The sequence below is a fragment of the Thamnophis sirtalis genome, unplaced genomic scaffold, assembly GCF_051295495.1.
Source record: "Thamnophis sirtalis isolate CommonGarterSnake01/CBP01778 unplaced genomic scaffold, rThaSir2_p1.2 scaffold_3, whole genome shotgun sequence".
Taxonomy (NCBI): domain Eukaryota; kingdom Metazoa; phylum Chordata; class Lepidosauria; order Squamata; family Natricidae; genus Thamnophis; species Thamnophis sirtalis.
In genome coordinates, this window is record NW_028261383.1 from 47,712,994 (window position 1) to 47,732,779 (window position 19,786).

The 19,786-nt window shown below is 38.5% G+C and overlaps 1 protein-coding gene across 1 annotated transcript in view; it reads right to left on the reverse strand.

Moving 5' to 3' along the window:
• FRMD4B (FERM domain containing 4B) overlaps positions 1 to 19,006 on the reverse strand; it is a 162,792-nt gene extending 143,786 nt beyond the window's left edge. Inside the window, exon 1 of the mRNA XM_087708868.1 lies at positions 18,548 to 19,006. Within this exon, the coding sequence (XP_087564994.1) occupies positions 18,548 to 18,709 (162 nt within the window). The 5' untranslated portion in view covers positions 18,710 to 19,006. The remainder of the gene's footprint in view (positions 1 to 18,547) is intronic.
• Between the last annotated feature and the right edge of the window lie 780 nt (positions 19,007 to 19,786).

Genomic DNA, 19,786 nt, shown 5'->3' on the forward strand with positions numbered 1-19,786 from the left:
AAGAGATTGGATAATTCCTATAGTAACAGAACAGAAATATTGCCTCTGCTTGGTTATAAAACAGCCTAAATATTCAGGGAAACTATTCTCAGCTTTGCAATTAAATTTTTCACCCATCTCCACGTAAATTGAACAAGAAAAACAGGATTAGTAGAAAGTATTAATTTGTTAACTTTATTTCTAGGCATCTTCCAATGAAAGTCTCAGAAAGTTTGTACATCTTCTAGCTAGAGGGTTCTAATTATATTAATAGTTCATGGTAATTATAGCCCCTATTATTTGGACAAATCTATTGGGATATTTGAAATTGAGATCATTCCAGTGTCCTAGGTGCAAGGTAATTTTCTCTTTTTACAAATAACCAATATGTTTTATTTGGTCTGTTTATGAATAGTTTGCTAAGAAATATTAGATTTCCCACAGAAGTTATCTTTGGAAATTATAGTCGAGAAAGTCAAACAAATTTTGGACTAAAATACTTTTAAAAATTATTACTATTATTAAATAAATGCATTTATAATTCCGTAACAGGACTTTTATATTGTTCTTTTCCTAAGAAAGTTGCTTTTTATGAACATGAGAGAAAGCTTCAACTGGACAGGATTTGATTGCTTTTGGCTTTCTCTTTCACACACTCTCATCCACCCACATATGCACACAAATAATAGATTTGACAGGGTTGAAATTTTGTAATCCCTTAAATGTCCCTTCTGAAAGCTTTCTAATGAGCTCCACACTTGTCCTTGTTGTATCTTCTAAAACCAAGAACTGCATGGGAGGAGACAGAAATAAGGAAAAGCAGTTTTCATGAGACTCTTAATGGTTGCAAACTGAAAAGGGCTACTTGCTCCGATGATTTGTTGTTTATCCTTCTTTGGGAGATCACTATATAATTACTTTCAATAAAATGATTCCTGAAAAGGTTCCAATATTGTTAGGTACATAGCCAAACCTATCTGTGAAATCAAAACTAACTGTGTCTTATTATCAGCTTCCAAAGTATAATATTTTGACAGGAAAATCAGTATTTGTAGCAAAGGAAATGAATAGTAGGTTCAAAATAAATAACATTCCCAATATCAATGAATGAATGCAGCTAGAGTAAACAAATGCCTTATCATGCAACTGATTAATTGTATCCCCTCCCTCCCTCAGCAATTCTTTCAATATAAGGAAAATTAAGAATGTTTACTTTCAGTTTGCTGTCTTTTGACGTATGATTTTATTCTCTGTAATTATTAATTCTGAAATGATATTTCTTATTTAATTAAAGCCTCCCTAAAATAATAAACTAATGGAACTTAACAAAACAATTGTATATAAACGTTCTTACCTCCAGATCATATCCTTTGGTAGTTTTGAAAAGAACAGCAATTCTCTCTCCTAAGCCTTTGCGTAGATTTTTCCCTGAAACAAGGGAGTTTTGTAGCAAGGACTTTTCGAACTTATTCCGGTACCATTTAATAACTAGGAAATGACCTTAGTGTTGATGGCTTTGATAACAGAATGAGAACAAAAGTCCCTCAAAATAAACTAGGCAACACAAGATATTAAAAGATTGGCATAGGAAAAGAACAATCAAAGAAAAAACAAAAAAAGGCCATATATTGTTCTTATGTTTCACTGAGATAAACGTATTTGCCTCTTGCCATTTCTAGGCCTATAAGTCACAAACAAACTACGGTTCCTGAGCAAATTGCTTTGTATAGGTAATCCTTGACTGGCAACTATAAATTGAGCCTGGAATTGTGGTCGTTAAATCATTGTAGCAATTAAGCAGGTGACTATGTGACTGTGCCCAATTTTACACCTTTTTTGAAAGGGGAAATTAAGGGGTCAATGTGAATGTGGTAGTCCTTAAGTAACCGCAGCAGTCATTAAGCAAATCCATTTATCTAAAGGGCTTTTTTTGTGTGCCAGAAACCAGATCAAAATACCAGAAACTGGCATAAAGTGTAGCAAATCATGGTCATATGACAGTGTTATGGTTGGCTGCCCTTAGATGCCATAACAAATTTTTATTCAATGTTAGCCAGAATGGCGACAGCAAGGGGGTGGCTGTATAAATCTTTTTTTTTTTTTAACGAAATACACATATGATATGCCTGGAACAAATCTGACAGATATAAACACAGAAAGGCACCATTGAATTCAAAAGTCCAGAAAATAGGCACATCTTCTTCGCTGAACAAAAGACAAGCACTCTGGCAGGAAACTATTTCTCAATTTAAATGCTATGGTTGCTGATTTCTTCTGAGAATTCACAGTTGCCTGTGAAGCACCTGCACCTTTACTGCCATAAAAGAAAATAGAGATTCAGTGTCAGCCAAGCCTACAAAGAAGGCTCAGGTGGACATTTTGTTGCCAATATCTGGCTTCTATTTTTTTCTCTGCGGCAATTTTCTAGTGATTAGATGACTTCAACAGCTCATCTGCAATTTAGCTTTCGTGTTTTAAAAACAAAGGTTGCTGTTGTCATTAGTTGTGAAGTTGTGTCCGACCCATCACAACCCCATGGACAACGTTCCTCCAAGCCTTCCTGTGGAGGAATCCTGGAGTCCATTTAAGTTCACGCTGACTGCTTCAGTGACTCCATCCAGCCACCTCATTCTCTGTTGTCCCCTTCTTCTTTTGCCCTCAATCTTTCCCAGCATTAGGCTCTTCTCCAGTGAGTCCTTCCTTCTCATTAGGTGGGCAAAGCATTTGAGTTTCATCTTCAAGATCTGGCCTTCTAAAGAGCAGTCAGGGTTGATCTCCTCTAGGACTGACCGGTTTGATCGCTTTGTAGTTCAAGGGACTCACAGGAGTCTTCTCTAACACTATTGTTCAAAGGCCTCAATTCTTTGGCGCTAAGGCTTTCTTATGGTCCAACTTTCACAGCCATACATTGCAACTGGGAAAACCATAGCCTTGACCATACACACTTTTGTTGGTAGGGTGATGGCTCTGCTTTTTAGAATGCTGTCTAGATTTGCCATAGCTTTCCTTGCCAGGAGCAAGTGTCTACTAATATATTAATATAAATACTAATATACTTATGGCAATGGTTTTAAGTTAGTGCAACTACTTAAAAGTTATAGCACAACAAACATTCAAAGATGCAACAGGAGCCTCGCTAGCTGAAATTTAGAGGCCAAATATTCTATACTGAAATCAAATTGATGTCATTGTTTCCTCTAAGGAGTTACTGTTTGAACTATGGCAAAACACATTGATTTGAGGTTGCACCCATATTCTGATTCCAGTGGCTGAGTAATTGTGACTTGTCAATACTGAAAATATATAAAGGAACTACAAAATAATAACTATTTCACTCTTTCCAATCAAGTCACAATTGCATATCTAGCTTAGCAGCAGCATAATCAACTCTGCATTTCACATCATTTGTCACCTTTATCTATAGGTGCCAGGAGCTGAATGTGTGACCTTCTATCTACACACTAGGTGCTTTATCACTGAAGTGGGATCCAGTTCGAGAGACAGTCTGAATATATATGCCTTACGGGAACACCAAGATAGTGAGGCAGAATTTCTTACAGGAAATTAATGAAGGTGATGCAACTAGGAAGGACCTCAATTAAATAAAAAACCTCCCTTTTTACCTCAGTATCTCTCACAAATACATCTTAGGACTACGGAGAATGTTCTGACAAGCACCAGAAGATAAAGCGGAAAGTGGAAGTTATTTGTTGAAATCATATCCTATTTATTAATCCCCCAAATAAATGTTTTTTTATGTTTTTATGCTACTGCCTTCCCTTTCCTTAATCCTTTCCATTTCAGAAGTTAATAACGATAGCATTCTACTTGTCACAATCATTATGAGCATAGTGGGTCGGTGGGTGGGTGAGTGTATGGGGATATGCAAAAGAAGTTGGAAAATTGGTGTATAGGACTGCTCGAAAAGAAGATATTGACTTAAGAGTTTGCATTTCTTCCATTCTGCCTTATCTTCAACTTTCATTTAGTTTATTAGCATTAAATCTGCATAACTAAAGCTTTGCAATCTCTTCTCATTTTCATTCTGGCAGATAATTTTTTTCCTTTTATACACTGCAATTGCCCTGGTAAGTTATATACAAGTGAAACTCAAAAAATTAGAATATCGTGCGAAAGTGATGCAACTTAAAAGGTGAAACTAATATATGAGACTTATTACATGCAAAGCAAGATAGTTCAAGCCGTGATTTGTCATAATTGTGAAGATTATGTTTTACAGCTCATGAAAATCCCAAATCCACAATCTCAGAAAATTAGAATATTGTGAAAAGGTGCAATAATCTAGGCTCAAAGTGTCCCACTCTAAGCAGCTAATTAAGCCATAATTAAGCCATAATTAAGCCATGAAGTGTTCCTGAACCTTTAAATGGTGTCAGTCTGGTTCAGTAGGAATCACAATCATGGGAAAGACTGCTGACCTGACAGTTGTGCAGAAAACCATCACTGACACCCTCCATAAGGAGGGAAAGCCTCAAACGGTAATTGTAAAAGTTGGATGTTCCCAAAGTGTTGTATCAAAGCACCTTAATAGAAAGTTATGTGGAAGGGAAAAGTGTGGAAGAAAAAGATGCATAAGCAGCAGGGATAACAGCAGCCTGGAGAGGATTGTCAGGAAAAGGCCATTCAAAAGTGTTGGGGACTTTCACAAGGAGTGGACTGAGGCTGGAGTCAGTGCATCAAGAGCCACCACACACAGACAGATCCTGAACATGGGCTTCAAATGTCGTATTCCTCTTGTCAAGCCGCTCCTGAACAACAAACATCAGAAACGTCTTACCTGGGCTAAAGAAAAAACAGACCTGGTCTGTTGCCCAGTGGTCCAAAGTCCTCTTTTCTGATGAGAGCAACTTTTGCATCTCATTTGGAAACCAAGGAACCAGAGTATGGAGGAAGAATGGAGAGGCACACACTGCAAGATGCTTGAAGTCCAGTGTGAAGTTTCCACAGTCTGTGTTGATTTGGAGAGCCAGGCTGTATCTTAACAGAACACACACCACGAGGAGTGTTAGGGGTGCCTTACCCCCACAGTATTTTTCTCCAGAGAGTAAGTCATCTGTGTACTAAGTTTGGTTGAAATTGCTCAAGGCGTTCCAGAGTTATGGAATAGATAGATAGATAGATAGATAGATAGATAGATAGATAGATAGATAGATAGATAGATAGGTAGGTAGGTAGGTAGGTAGGTAGGTAGGTAGGTAGGTAGGTAGGTAGGTAGGTAGGTAGGTAGGTAGGTAGGTAGGTAGGTAGGTAGGTAGGTAGGTAGGTAGGTAGGCAGGCAGGCAGGCAGGCAGGCAGGCAGGCAGGCAGGCAGGCAGGCAGGCAGGCAGGCAGGCAGGCAGATAGACAGACAGATAGACAGACAGATAGACAGAGATAGACAGATAGATAGACAGACAGATTCCCCAGACTCAAATCTTATCAATTTTATCATGGCGATAATCTTTCTGTTGAAAGATATATGTAACATTAGTAATCCAAGTAAGTAATAGATTAAAGGAAAAAGTGTATATATCATATATTTGCTTATGGGATACAATAAATTATTCATCCCACAACTCAGAGTATTAACCTCTCTATAGTGAATGAGATTGTGCCTGTCACCATCTGTACAGGGGATGAGTGGAATTACTAATGGCTAATTATGACATGAAATCCCTCCCTCTTAACAATTTAGAATGTAGGCTTTGCTTGAACAGGATATTGAGAAGGCACAAAATTAATTTTATTCCAGGTAAAACTTTAAAGAGGATGTTAAATTTAATGGACATAGTTATTTGGGAAACCTATCCAATGGAATTAAATCTTCACATATTCAGACTATGTGAAAAGATTGTAAAAAAGATGTTGAGATTCTAGAAAGAGCACAGAGAAGAGCAACAAAAATGATTAGGGGACTGGAGGCTGAAACATATAAAGAATGGTTGCTGGAATTGGGCATGTCCAGTTTAATGAAAAGAAGGACAAAGGGTGATATGATAGCAGTGTTCCAATATTTGAGAGGGTGCCACAAAGAAGAGGGGGGGGTGTCAACTTTTTCCACAAAGCATCTGAAGGCTGAACAAGAAGCAACGGATTAAAGTTAATCAAGGAGTGGGACAACCTAGAACTAAGGAGAAATTTCCAGTCAGTTAGAACAATTAATCAGTGGAATGACTTGTCTCCAAAAGCTGTGGGTGCTTCAACACTGGAGGTTTTTAAGAAAAGATTGGATAACCACTTGCCTGAAATGGTTAAAGGATTCCTGCCTGAGCAGAGGGTTGGACTAGAAGACATTCAAGGTCCCTTCCAACTCTGTTATTCTGTTAATTCAGTTATTATCAATCTTATCATGGCAATAATACACATCCACATTTGTATCCACCATTGCATCCACATTTTAGTTACTTCAATTTGTATTCAAATATTTATAACAAGACTGATTTATTGATTTGTCTTTTCTTCAGGTGTTCAAATTGTCATAGCTAATGCTCCCTTCCCGTATTTATTTCCACAGCTGGATTGAGGAGAATAACTGGCCCACAAGTCATTCAGAGCACTAGTGGCTGAAAGTGGATTAGCAACTGGATCTTTCTTGATGTTAGTCCAATATTGGAGTCCCTGTACCTCATCCTGCATCTCATCTCTTGGGGATTTTGCTTGGAAGCATTTCAATTCTAACTATGTTCTGACTAGAGAAGTGTATAAGATGAAATACATGTTTATATGTCATGTAATCACACGTGATAGGGGCGCAGTGGCTCAGTGGCTAAGACACTGAGCTTGTGGATCAGAAGGTTGGCAGTTCAGTGGTTCGAATTCCTAGTGCCGCAAATGGGGTGAGCTCCCGCCATTTGTCCCAGCTTCTGCCAACCTAACAGTTTGAAAGCATGTAAAAATGCAAGTAAAAAAATAGGAACCACCTTTGGTGGGAAGTTAACAGCATTCTGTGCTCCTTTGCCATTTAGTGATGCCAGCATACTTGATCACAGAGACGTCTTCAGACAGCGCTGGCTCTTTGGCTTTGAAACGGAGATGAGCATTGCCCCCTGGAGTTGGGAACGACTAGCACATATGTGCGAAGGGAATCTTTACCTTAATCACAATGTGAACATATGACTTTTATCACAAGACTAAAATGATCCTTGGCAGATTTGCATTATTCCAATATTTATTTAATACATAGTGAATCTATCATCTCAAAATAGTGTATACAGTACTGTTTTCTTTAATTTTTCTCAGAGTTGCAATCCTATATGGAAAAGCTGAAGTGGAGGCAGTGAGTTAGTCAAATTCCCCTGTCAGCTTACATGGTTATACAGGTAATTTTCGATTTATGACCACAATTGAGCCCAACATTTCTCTTGCTAAGCAAGACAGTTGTTAAGTAAATTTTGGCCCATGTTATGACCTTTCTTGCCAATTCACTCTGCAGTGAATCACTGCAGTTGGTAAATTAGAAACATCATTGTTAAGTGAATATGGCTTCCGCATTGATTTTGCTTGTCAGAAGGATGATCACATGACCCCTGGACACTGCAACCATCATAAATAAATGCCAATTGCCAAGTGCCTGAATTCTGATCACATAAGAATGGGGATGCTGCAACAGTCATAAGTGGGACAAATGATCATAAGTTACTTTGTTCAATGCCATTGTAACTTTGAATGGTCTTTAAACAAATGACTATAAGTCAAAAACTACACACAGGTGGATTTGAATATGACTTTCCTTAGTCTTAGTCCAGGGGTTGGCAGCCTTAAACACTCAAAAAGCCACAAAGATCCTAACTGGAAGCCCCCCTGTTCAATTCTGGAGCTGACTGGAAGTCCGGTTCTCCAACCATAGAGTCTCTTCCTAGCACGGTGTACTTTTTCCTCTGCCAACTGGAAGTCTGGTTCCCACACCATAGAGTCTCCTCCTAGCATAGTATCCTTTTTCCTCTGCCAACTGGAAATCTGGATCCCCCACCATAGAGTTTCCTCCTAGCGCGGTGTCCTTTTTCCTCTACCTATCCTAACTGAAAGCCCATCAATTGTGGAGCCGACTAGAAAACCCACTTCTTGTCATAGAGTCTCCTCCTCGCGCGCTATGCTCCCTCCCCCAACAGGAAGCTCCTCTCAAAATTGTGGCACCAATCGACAACAGGGAGCTGCAACGGACGGATGAAAGAGTTACATGTGGCTCATGAGGCACGGGTTACTGAACCATTATGCAGCAGAAGATTCTTAAAGTAACTAATGGGAAAGTAAGCTGATGGAAACCAGTAATGCCCAAAGGACAAAAAAGAAATGAGTAAAATTTCTCTGCTTTTGTGTATCACCTTCTGAGGCTCCTAAAATGTTTACCTCGTTTTGAGAACCATCTTTGGGTATATGGACCTGTCAAAGTTGCTAAGATTTAAAACCTAGCAGCTGTTCATTTGCTTCTTTACTCTGTTCCAAGTACATTATCAGAGGGAAAATTCAAAACTCAATGTGTTTTCCCTTAATGCAAAAAGATAGAAATCAGAAAGCTACTAATGTTCTGCTAAACAAGAGCAGCATAGATTCCTCAGCAAATAAAAGTATAGCAGTGTTCCAATATCTCAGGGGTTGCCACAAAGAAGAGGGAGTCAAGCTATTCTCCAAAGCACCCGAAGAAGCAATGGGTGGAAACTGATCAAGGAGAGAAGCAATTTAGAACCGAGGAGAAATTTCCTGACAGAACAATTAATCAGTGCAACAATTTGCCTCCAGAAGTTGTGAATGCTCCAACACTGGGAGTTTTTAAGAAGATGTTGGATAACCATTTGTCTGAAGTGGTGTAGGGTTTCCTGTCTAAGCAGGGATTTGGACTAGAAGACCTCCAAGATCCCTTCCATCTCTGTTATTCTAAGTACATGAATTAATTAAATAAATATTCCGAATCAGCAGCTAGTTCAGGATTCACTGTCTGACATCTTGACAGACTGAAGCACCTGTAATGGACTTTATCACAATTTCGGTATCTATACTGATCTTGAAATATAGTTTCAACTTCAGCTCAATAGACTTATGAGAATATCTCTCATCTTTGTCACACCTTTTTTTATTCAGCAAGAACATTTATTCCTGCTTTTATGGTATATTTCCTTGAATTATACTTTTTACAGTTACTGTAAACTGCACAGATAGCTTTCACTGTTGGGCAGTTTAAAATCTTTAAATAAATAAATAAATCAAGCAAGACTCCACTAGGGCTGATTCTTGATCTTTCTGGGAAGAGCCACAATATTCAAAGTCAAAGAGCTGTCCAATTTCTGAGATCATTAGCTGTCAATCAAAAAGAATGTAACCTGATTGCTTAGGGTTCAGAATGGACTCTCTGGAGACTTACCATTTGAACTGAGGTTTGGGAAAGCATATTTACCAGAAAACAACATGGTTTCCTTAAAAAGAGCCTGTGCCAGATAAATCTCATTGCTTTTTTTTTGGCGGATGGGTGGGGGAATAAGGGAAATGTCAATGAATACACCTGGACTTCAGTAAGGCATTTGATAAATATGACCATAGCCTCCTTATTAATAAATAGAACCATGTGGTCCAATTATCACATCGGTTTTGCAGTTGGTTGACAAGCTATATACAACATGTGAGCCTTCATGGATCTATGACTACATGGAGAGAGCTGTGCAGTGAGGAATCTAAGAGTTATGTACCAGGTCAATTGCACATCAACATTTTTATTTAATGGCTTAGTTGAAGGGATAAAATGGATCTCATCAAATTTGTAGATGACATAAAGCTGAGGTGGAGGGAATGCTATCACCTCAGAATCTGGGAACAAGATTTGATAGGATCTTCGAGAAACTTTGTTGGAAAGTTAAATTTTGACATAGTTTGTTGGAAAAAGCCAATGGCTCTTTCCAACAAAATGCAGTTCAATAGTGATAAATATAGGGTACTACACTTAGGTAGGAAATGCCTGATGCACTGACAGATCTCCAGTACAAGTGCAGTAGTATTTGCAAAGTTCTGGTAAACCACAGATTAAGAAGGAGCCAGCAATGCTCTTTCTTGGTCTGCTGTATGTACACTAGTCACTCTTCAACTGGAATACAGTTTCTAGTTCTATTTGTCACAATACAAGGATAATACTTGAAATAATGCAGAAATACCTACCTAGGTACTGATAGAAAAAATTTGGAGGCTAAATCATATGAAAATCAGCTAAAGGAATTACGTAGGTATGTTTGGTCAGAAGAAGAGACGGCCAAACAGACACATGACTGCAGTGTTCCAATATGAAGGGATGTCACAAGACAAAGCAGAGTAGATTTATTATCTATACTGGCTGGGGATAGGACTAGATAGTGGGTGAAATCTTTAATGAGAATTCAAATTTGAAATAAAACGTAATTTCTGACCAGAAATAGACTGCTTTCTGGGGTTGTTATGGGTTTTCAAAACAAGAATTAGACATTTTTCTATGATGGCTTGAGATTCCTGCCCTGCAGAAGATTGGACTAAATTCCTAAAAACATTTTCAACCTTATGATTCAGTGAAATTTTGATACAATGTTTGGCTTTTATCCCTCAGAAACCTAACACTAAATGATAAGAATTGATAAGATGCTTAAAATATTTTTTACAGAATTGGAATGGGTGGGTGCAGTTAATTCCACTTTCTATATCATCCAATGTATTTGAGATGGGAAAAACCAATACATATAAAAGAAACAACAAAGTGCAAACTGAATTTTGTTAAGAAAACAGTCAAAGATTTTTACATGTGAAATTTAATAGCTCTTGTGAACATTAGCCCAGAAAATATGAAGCAATAAACACATGGAAAACGAATGAATAAAGGAATGCCTATTTGGAAACTGGCATAGTGGTGCCTTTAAGGATATGAGATGAAATTCAGTCAGGAAATGGAATTTATGCCGTTAAGGAAGGAGGAGCAACTACAAAAGTTTATTTCATTCAATCTTTTATTTTTTATTTTTTTTAAATCGAGGAGCAAAACATGTTATTTCACGAGCTGAGGTAGAAATATACTTGGCTGAAATGATTGGAAGCTGAATGAGAAAAACTAATTTAATCATAAAATGGTAAGACAAGTTATTGTTGCTGTTTTTGTTTTCAATATTTTAATATTGTGTTTTTATGATTTATAGTTGCTCATCTACTAAAGGAAAAAGAACTTTGGCACAGACAAGATTGCTTTCAATAAATTTCATTTTTGGAAGAGAAAGAGTTGTCTTTGGCATTTTTACAGGTCCTTTAGCCTTGCACTGCAGTTTTACAGTTTTCATTTAGGTACTCTTGAATGGCAAAGTAAAATTAATTAAAAATGCCAGGTGCAACCTTTTTTTTGTAACAGAAGTGGCAAGTGCAAACTTGATGCCATCTTTTAGAGCTCTATAAAATTCATGGTCCAGATACCCCATAAGCCCTATTTGATGGGGGGGGGGGGGCTTATGCAGTCCTGCAGTGAATTTAATCCAAAAAGAATTCCAACCTGATAAAGATTAAAGTTGGGTTATTATTATTTTTCTCAACTTTGTTTCAATTATTTTTAACTAGATGAAGTGGGGAGGGGGGAAATCTTATTTTTTTTAAAGAAGATTTTTGGCAAAATTCTCATCAGAGATATTTATGACGTGTCCAAGTGCTGCCTTAGAATATCCTGCTATTTATTGTACAATCATGTTTCCAACAATCTACTGCATTCGTGGCCTGAATCAACTTCCTTCTCTTGATCAGGAAATAGCACTGAAATGAGGGAGGTTACAGAATAATGAAGAGATGTATAACAGAAAGAAAGAAAGAAAGAAAGAAAGAAAGAAAGAAAGAAAGAAAGAAAGAAAGAAAGAGAAGAAGAAAAGGAAGGAAGGAAGGAAGGAAGGAAGGAAGGAAGGAAGGAAGGAAGGAAGGAAGGAAGGAAGGAAGGAAACAATAATAGCAGCAAGGCAGCTTGTGACAAAGAATGTTATTAGAAGAATTTAGATAATATTTTGTGAAAGAAACAGAAAACCAGAACCACTTTTTATAAGAAAAATGGTCTGAAAATTGAAAATGAGTTTTCAGCACACCATTACTGAAAACACCAATTGCTCCTTTGCCTATTTCAAAATTGCTAGTAGTATTTATTTTTAAATCCTACTCCCAATTACCGTATATCTCTTTTTGGAAATACTGTAGGTTAAAACATTTTTTTATTTTCCGTAGAAATTTAAGTTGTAATGGTATCTCTACTTGCTCAATCTTTTTTATAGTTTTATTTTTCTGTTTGATTAGGGATGTTGTTTTACATTATATTTATACTAGCATAAATAATTTTAAACATATTTTATACAATGTCTTAGTATCAATTCTGGACAAATCCCATTAGGGAAAACTAATTTTTTTTCCAGAATTATGACAAAAGAATTCTAATTTGTATATCATAATAAATTAATTAAAGATTACTTAATTTATTATTAACTAAAAAGTTATAGCATAACCCAATCCAGTCATAAACAGAAATCAAGCTTTTCAAGATAGACTTATAAGGTATCAAATCAGAGTTTTGGGTTTGAAAGAAATTGTGAGCTTTTAAACATTCATTTGTCTTTCTAGTGTGGATATTTGAAGCCTTAATAATTTTTCTGTTAATTCGGGGGGCGGGGGGGGGGTCATTGTAAAGACATTCTCCCTTTTTGAGCAATTTTATTTTGGCAAATGTATTCAGGGTGGAGTAGTAAAGGAAACATAACATTGCAGGTGTCCAGGCTAACTAGATTTGAATTACAGGAAACAGAAATGCTGTAGGCTATTTCCGCTTTTATTCCTCTGTTCCAAGTTAGTAATTCAGCAAAATGTGTACATTTCCGAGTTCATATTCTGAATTTGAGAATTTCCACAGTAGTTTCTCTTCCATCTGACCTGGAAGAATCAATCTTCCAGATTTTAATATAAGTTTGTTCCAATTCATCATTATATGGACATCATTAATTTCACCCCTCTAGTCTTTAATTTGGGGCATTGCTTCAGGATAATACAACAGATGCACGTTACAATGTTCGGACTACATTTATTTTCTTTATTGTACATGCTACCCATCTCACTATCCAAAGTGATTTCCATGCATGTACCGAATATTTTCATTAGAAAAAAAAAGCTTTAACACAAGAGTGTCAAAATCAAGGCTTGGGAGGCGGATCCAGCCCATGGGGTGCTTAGATCTGGTAAATGGGGCCACCCTAGAAACAGTGAAGGACCGGCCCTCTGTCAGTGGAAACAGAACTTAGGAAAACCATGGAAAGCCCTCCTGAGCTCCGTTTTCACTGGCAGAGGGGCCACCACAGATGCCCCCCAACATGAGTGACCACGCTGGCCACATTCACCCCGGCCATGCCAACCTGCCCACCTAAGGTAAAACACAACTCTGGTGAGGCTCTCAATGAAATTGATTTTGACACCCCTGCTTTAACAAAGTCACCAACAACATTAATTTGCAGAAAAACCATAGCCAAAGAATGTCAAATAACAGTAGGGCTACATATGACTTTTAACAGACACTATATAGACACTCACTCTCAACAAAAGAAGGTAGTTTTAAATGTTCATAATGAAAACAAACAAATTTAGGGAAGTTCCATATTTTTTGAAGCACTTTTCAGAGGTATGCTCCAAAATAAAGTTTATACCATTCCTATCAAAATAAAAGTTTTCTAGAATCAGTGTGGCAGACCATCAGTTGATAATGCACTGGAGAGGATGCTTTGTATATGTAAACATGCTTACTTTCATATATCCTTACATCTATGCCAATACTTATTTAAGCTAATTCCAATTATACCTGTCCAGGTTCCCTTCTTATTCTCCTATTTCAATCTTACCATTTACACCACTCTAACTCTGTATCTGTGCAGTGATTGATCAGGACAAGTGTTTAAGCTGACACAAACTGTTTAAAGACATAGCAGATTCAGATAAGTGATAGATTTGGGCCATCCCTTCATGAATGAAACATCAGCACAAACACTTTGCAATGATCTTAAGCATTAACTGAACTGTTTCTTAGCATTAGTAAATATCTAAACATAAGAAGCATTGAATATTGAACATCTCTTTGATGCCAGGTTAAATGTATTATAGAAACCAGAGAAGCCAATATTAATGGGGAACAAAATTGTCACTGAGAAGTGTGAGAATATTTGCAAAGTATAAAAGTAATCTCTTCTAGGAAAATGTGTCATGAGGTGTATATAAATAACATTCTTAGAGATTCCTAAGCTTCAGCCTTGGATTTGGGAGTTGAGCCAAATCCTAATACTATTAGCATGAACTCTTACTGAGTTGTAAAAGACTCTGCTGGGACTGCAAAGACTTCTCTGGGCCAATTTTTCCATTATCATATTTCCTCCTCTTCGATGGCATCCTTGGTGCTCTTTGAGCTTGGTTGTTTTCTTGCAGGTGTTTCATTACCCAAACTAAGTAATATCCTCAGTGCTACCCTGTTTTCCCGAAAATAAGCCCTTCCCAGATAATAAACCCCAATTGGGCTTTTGAGCGCATACACTAAAATAAGCCCTCCCCTGAAGATAAGCCCTCCCCCAAAATATCACAACACAGCAGCAGCCATGAGATGACCATGCTCGCCAACTCCTGCATCTCAAAAATAATAAGTCCTCCCTGAAAATAAAGCCAAGTGCTTATTTTTTTGGGGGGGGGGTTTCAAAAGAAAATAAGACCCTGTCTTATTTTCAGGGAAACATGGTAGTTTAGTGCTGATGTTACCTACTTTGGATAATGAAACATCTGCAAGAAAACAACTAAGCTCAGAAAGCACCAAGGACCCCTCATTTCAACTCTGAGCTACAAATATTGTTCTTTTGGGGCTTCTTTCTTTTGAATTCTGAAAAATGTTGAGTCTTACTCTTGATTTTAACCTGCTCTACATAAATCTGTTAACTGTTCTTTGCCAATCCTGACTACTTGGAAGAGAATAGTCATCTTGGGTGGTATACTCATTTTTTGTTATTGCAAACAAAAATAAGTCCAACCGGGAAAGTTTTAACTTTTTCGCCTTACAATGAAACACCTGCTTTGAGAGATCCATGGGTGGGCATTCAATTCAATCATTCAAATCTCTTCAGTTCTCTATTAGGAAGATCAATTCTATGGAGCAATACCTAACAGCTGAATTCAAGAACATGGAGGCCATCTGCTTAATTTTCTCTTCAGATAAACTGTAAAACGTCTGATGCTTATACAGATGTGTAAAATAGCAATTTTAAAATTAGTACAAATATGGCTTCTGGTTGCTTTTTTTTCAACTCAAGAGAATACTGAAAAGAAAAATGTAATAAGACTTATGTCTTCCATCTGAACATCAGGATGGAAACTCTCTGATAACAGAACAAAACTGAATCAAATTTAGTGAAGAGCAAAAGCTGGTAAAAAAAAGGCAAGTTCAAAACTGACCCAGATCTGGACAAACATTACTGGGGGGGGGGGGTGAATCCCTCAGCACACCCATATAAAAGAGGATAAAAATGCACTGGGGGATTCTTTTCTAGAATGTGTTATCTTCTCTCTCTTCTGTTCTAGTGACAATGTCGCAAAACAAATATTTGTTGTTGTTGTTAGTTGCGAAGTCATTTCTGACCCATCGCAACCATGGACAACATTCCTCCAGGCCTTCCTGTCTTCTACCATCCTCTGAAGTCCATTTAAGCTCACGGCTGCTGCTTCGGTGACTCCATCCAGCCATCTCATTCTCTGTCGTTCCATTCTTCTTTTGCCCTCAATCTTTCCCAGCATTAGGCTCTTCTCCAGTGAGTCACTGGAGAAGGAAGCATTAGTAGTAGTTTAATTTATTCTGCACTTACAATAAGAGCAACAAAGATTATTAGGGGGCTGGAGGCTAAAACATACTATATAAAGAACAGTTGCTTAAATTGGGTATGACTAGTTTAATGAAAAGAAGGACTAGATGTGATATGATAGCAGAGTTCCAATATCTTAGGGGTGGGCACAAAAAAGAGGGACTCAAGCTATTCTTCAAAGCACCTGAGGGCAGGACAAGAAGCAATGGGTAGACACTAATCAAGGAGAGAAGCAACTTAGAACTGAGGAGAAATTCTCTGACAGTTAAAACAATGAATCAGTGGAACAGATTGCCTCCAGAAGTTGTGAATGCTCCAAACACTGTAAGTTTTAAAGCAGTGATAGATAACCTTTTGTCTGAAGTGGTGTAGGTTTCCTGCCTAAGCAGGGGGCTGGACTAGAAGACCTCCAAGATCCTTTCCAGCTCTATTATCTATTCTATTCTATTTTGGCAGTACAGACATATAACAAAATAATAACTGAAACAATAATACATTACAGGCAGTCCTTGACTTACAACCACAATTGAACCAGGAACTTTGGTCATTACGTAACGCTGACTGCTTTTATGACAGCCACTAAGCAGGTTGCTGTGGTCATTAAATGAATCACAAGATTCTAAGTCCGAATCCAGCTTTTCCAATGGACTTTTTTTTTTTTGCTGAACTTATGACCATGAGACTGGTCATAAATACAAGCTGGTTGCCAACCACCCGAGAGGTAAACACATGTCCAAAGGGTGGTGCAGCCATCGAATTTTCAAGGATGAGTCATTAATAACTTTTTTTTTAGTCCAATCAGAACCCGGCAACTACCTGTACAAAGAGAGTCACCTCTGAGTAAACAATTTTAGAATTTTACATTTTTCTCAGGACCTGAATCCATCTATCTCTGCATATCTTATTGGTACACTATCACTTGTATATTCCAGAAATCGTGTCCTATGTGGTTTCTCAACTTTGTTTAAGCCTCTAATTCACTTACTAGTTAGCATGTGTCTGATAATGGGAAGTTAAAGGCAGAAATTTCCTTCAACTGAGCATATGTGTTAGTGACTACATAAAGACATCCATGTCCAGGCAACAATATGATTGACACTTGACTTCACCTAGAGTGTTTACACTATATAGTCTATATACAGTATGTAGGACTGCAAACTTATATTTTGTCACATCCTGAAAAAAATGATTCTAATTTTAAAAAAACCAAAGACCATTTCCGCATCCTTATCTGATTAGCTTTGACTAAATTGTCTATTTCCATAAGGATACAACATACCTGTTTTCACCAAATACTAGAAGTTCTATAATCTCAAAAAGTTCCTTTCTAAACCACCAATTATTCTGTTTTAAAGCCAAAGACACACACACATATGGAAATATACACTGTCACAGAAGTTAATGGAAATTGTATAGAACCTGAACATCTGATAAAGGAGAATATTTATAGTTCAGAGTTAAAATGAGGACTCCCTGGTGCTCTTTGAGCTTGGCTGTTTTCTTGCAAACAAACTAGGTAACAGTGCACTTATGATGTTACCTAGTTTGGGTAATGAAACATCTGCAAGAAAGCAGCCAAGTTCAGAGAGCACCAAGGACTGCTCAAACTAACATCTGATTTATGATCTATTTTAAAAAGAGTTAATTTGAAAGGATCTTATGGACTGATATGACCCAATAATAGGAAACTGTTGCTGAATAAAAATGACAATTCTACTTCTTTCCTTTCCAAGTAGTTACCTTTTGATCACCAATCTTCAGACTAGGTAAAATAACCACAAATGGGATAAGAAAAAGAGGAAGAGCATGAGATGTTTTGAAACAATTTATTACTCTGGAAACAAGAATAATTTGTAGGAGGATGGAGAAAAGGATTAGGGAGTATAAAATAATTTCTCCCGCCACTGCATTTAGCACTCACTGCATGCTTATTTGATGAAAGCTCAACAAGTCCCATTAGTTCAGGTTAAACACCTTAAGGAGCAAAAGATGGCAAACTTGATGAATGGCATTGAGACAGAAAGCAGACTCAATCCCAATTAATAATTGTAAATAAATAAGGTAGGGAATGCGCTACCCGACTCCGTTGTTACTTCTTCTAACCCCCATAGCTTGAACCTTAAACTGTCTACCATGGACATCTAACCAGTGTTTCTCAACCTTGGTGACTTTAAGTCCTGTGGACTTCAACTCCCAGAATTCCCCAGCCAGCATAGCTGGCTGGGGAATTCTGGGAGTTGAAGTCCGCAGGACTTAAAGTCACCAAGGTTGAGAAACACTGATCTAACCTCACACCACTCCTAAGAGGTCTGTAAGGGGGCGTGCATAAGCGCACACCTGTGCCTACTGTTCCCATTTATTGGTATTCATTTCCTTCGTTCATGTCCATGTTCATACTTATACCTGTTATCCCGTACATGTTTGACAAACTAACTAACTAAAATAAATAAATAAAATGGGGAACCCAAACCTAAGACCTCCTCACAGCTTGTCTTAAGAGAACATGGAAAGTATAAATCCGAAGGCAGATTATGTGTCTTTCAAGCAGAGATCAGAGGCACGTCTTTCATTCAAGAGGGTCCACAGGTGAATTGGCCAATCTGTTTCAGTTTCAGGAGCCTCTGCTCTTCCTCTTTCCCCCATTCTAGCTGTGCATCAGAAAACCAACCAACCAACCAACCAACCAGCCAACCAGCCAACCAACCAACCTGAATCGCTAAAAATGGGATTACCTGGTAAAGGTCCCTTACCCCACACCACGTGCTCAGGGTTTGGTGGCAGCCCCTCACTCTCTGCGTGTACCATCTCCGGAGCGCCGAGATGGTCAAGTTCCAGACGAAACGGCTGCCGCTAAAAAGGAAATCTTCCACTCCACACATGAAAACTGAAGCCATGGTCTCCGATCGGCTGCTTCGGAGCCTCAGTCCAACGAGCCACGCTGCTCCCTTCCTCGAGTCTCTTCAGATATCTGACCAAAAAAAAAAGCTCCAAACTTCTGCGAAGGGCGCCTTTTATACCACGCAGCACGGGAAAAGGGTGGCGATGGGGTGTGTTTGTGTTTGGTGTGTGAGGTCAAGCCATCCAGACACAAACTCGCCTTTCTCCCTGTTTCCTGGGCAGACTGGCGTGGCTTCAAGTCCGGCCAACGGCTGCAGTGGCTCTCCGGCCAACGGCTGCGGTGGCTCCAACTGACTTCGGAACGCACAGAGAGCAGCCTTGTGCCCTTCGGAACAGCTTAGAAAATAAATCTCCCTTAAGCTTCTGGAGCTACCAGCGTGGGGCTCTAATTACACGTTTAACCCATTTCTGGAGTGCACGCCTCTCCCCGGTCCCTCGTCTGAACGTTGAACACTCTGGGGCGTGCGGGCGGTTGAGCGCGCATGCAAGAGAGCCACAAACAAGCCCTTTCAAGCAATTCAATACTCTTCCCTTTGGTGCCCTCCGTGGGGAAAACTCTACCCCGGCAGGGTGCGGCATTTGAGACCCCTCTTAAGATGCATCTCAGCACCTCTTTCTTTTCTCCGTTCAGCCTTTCCCTTTATCTGTTGCATGCGAACAACTTCAAAACCGTTTGATTTATTTAAAAAAAAAACGGTATCCTTTCCCTCCCCTCCCCCCGTCAACCCATTGAGCCCATCCCAATTGAAAACAAGGTAACAATTTCCGAAGGCCCTCGAGCCTGTATAAAACTCACTCGGAATGTTATATTCCTGACTAAAAGGGAATTAGCTCCGATCCCCCACCCATCCACCCATTGAAACTAAGGATAATCCTATTAATGCAGGCGCATGCAGCACGAGGAAAAACAGAAGCTGAGCCTTCCTCCGTGCAGACTGAGGTAAATAAACACTTTGGGAAATGGCAGCCCCAGGGGAATCGCAGGATTCCCTCTGTAGTTGGTATAAAATTAAGCTGCGCAGCGGAGCCCTTTGGAGAGTTCAACCCTCAGCGCCAGAAAACGTCTTTCATTG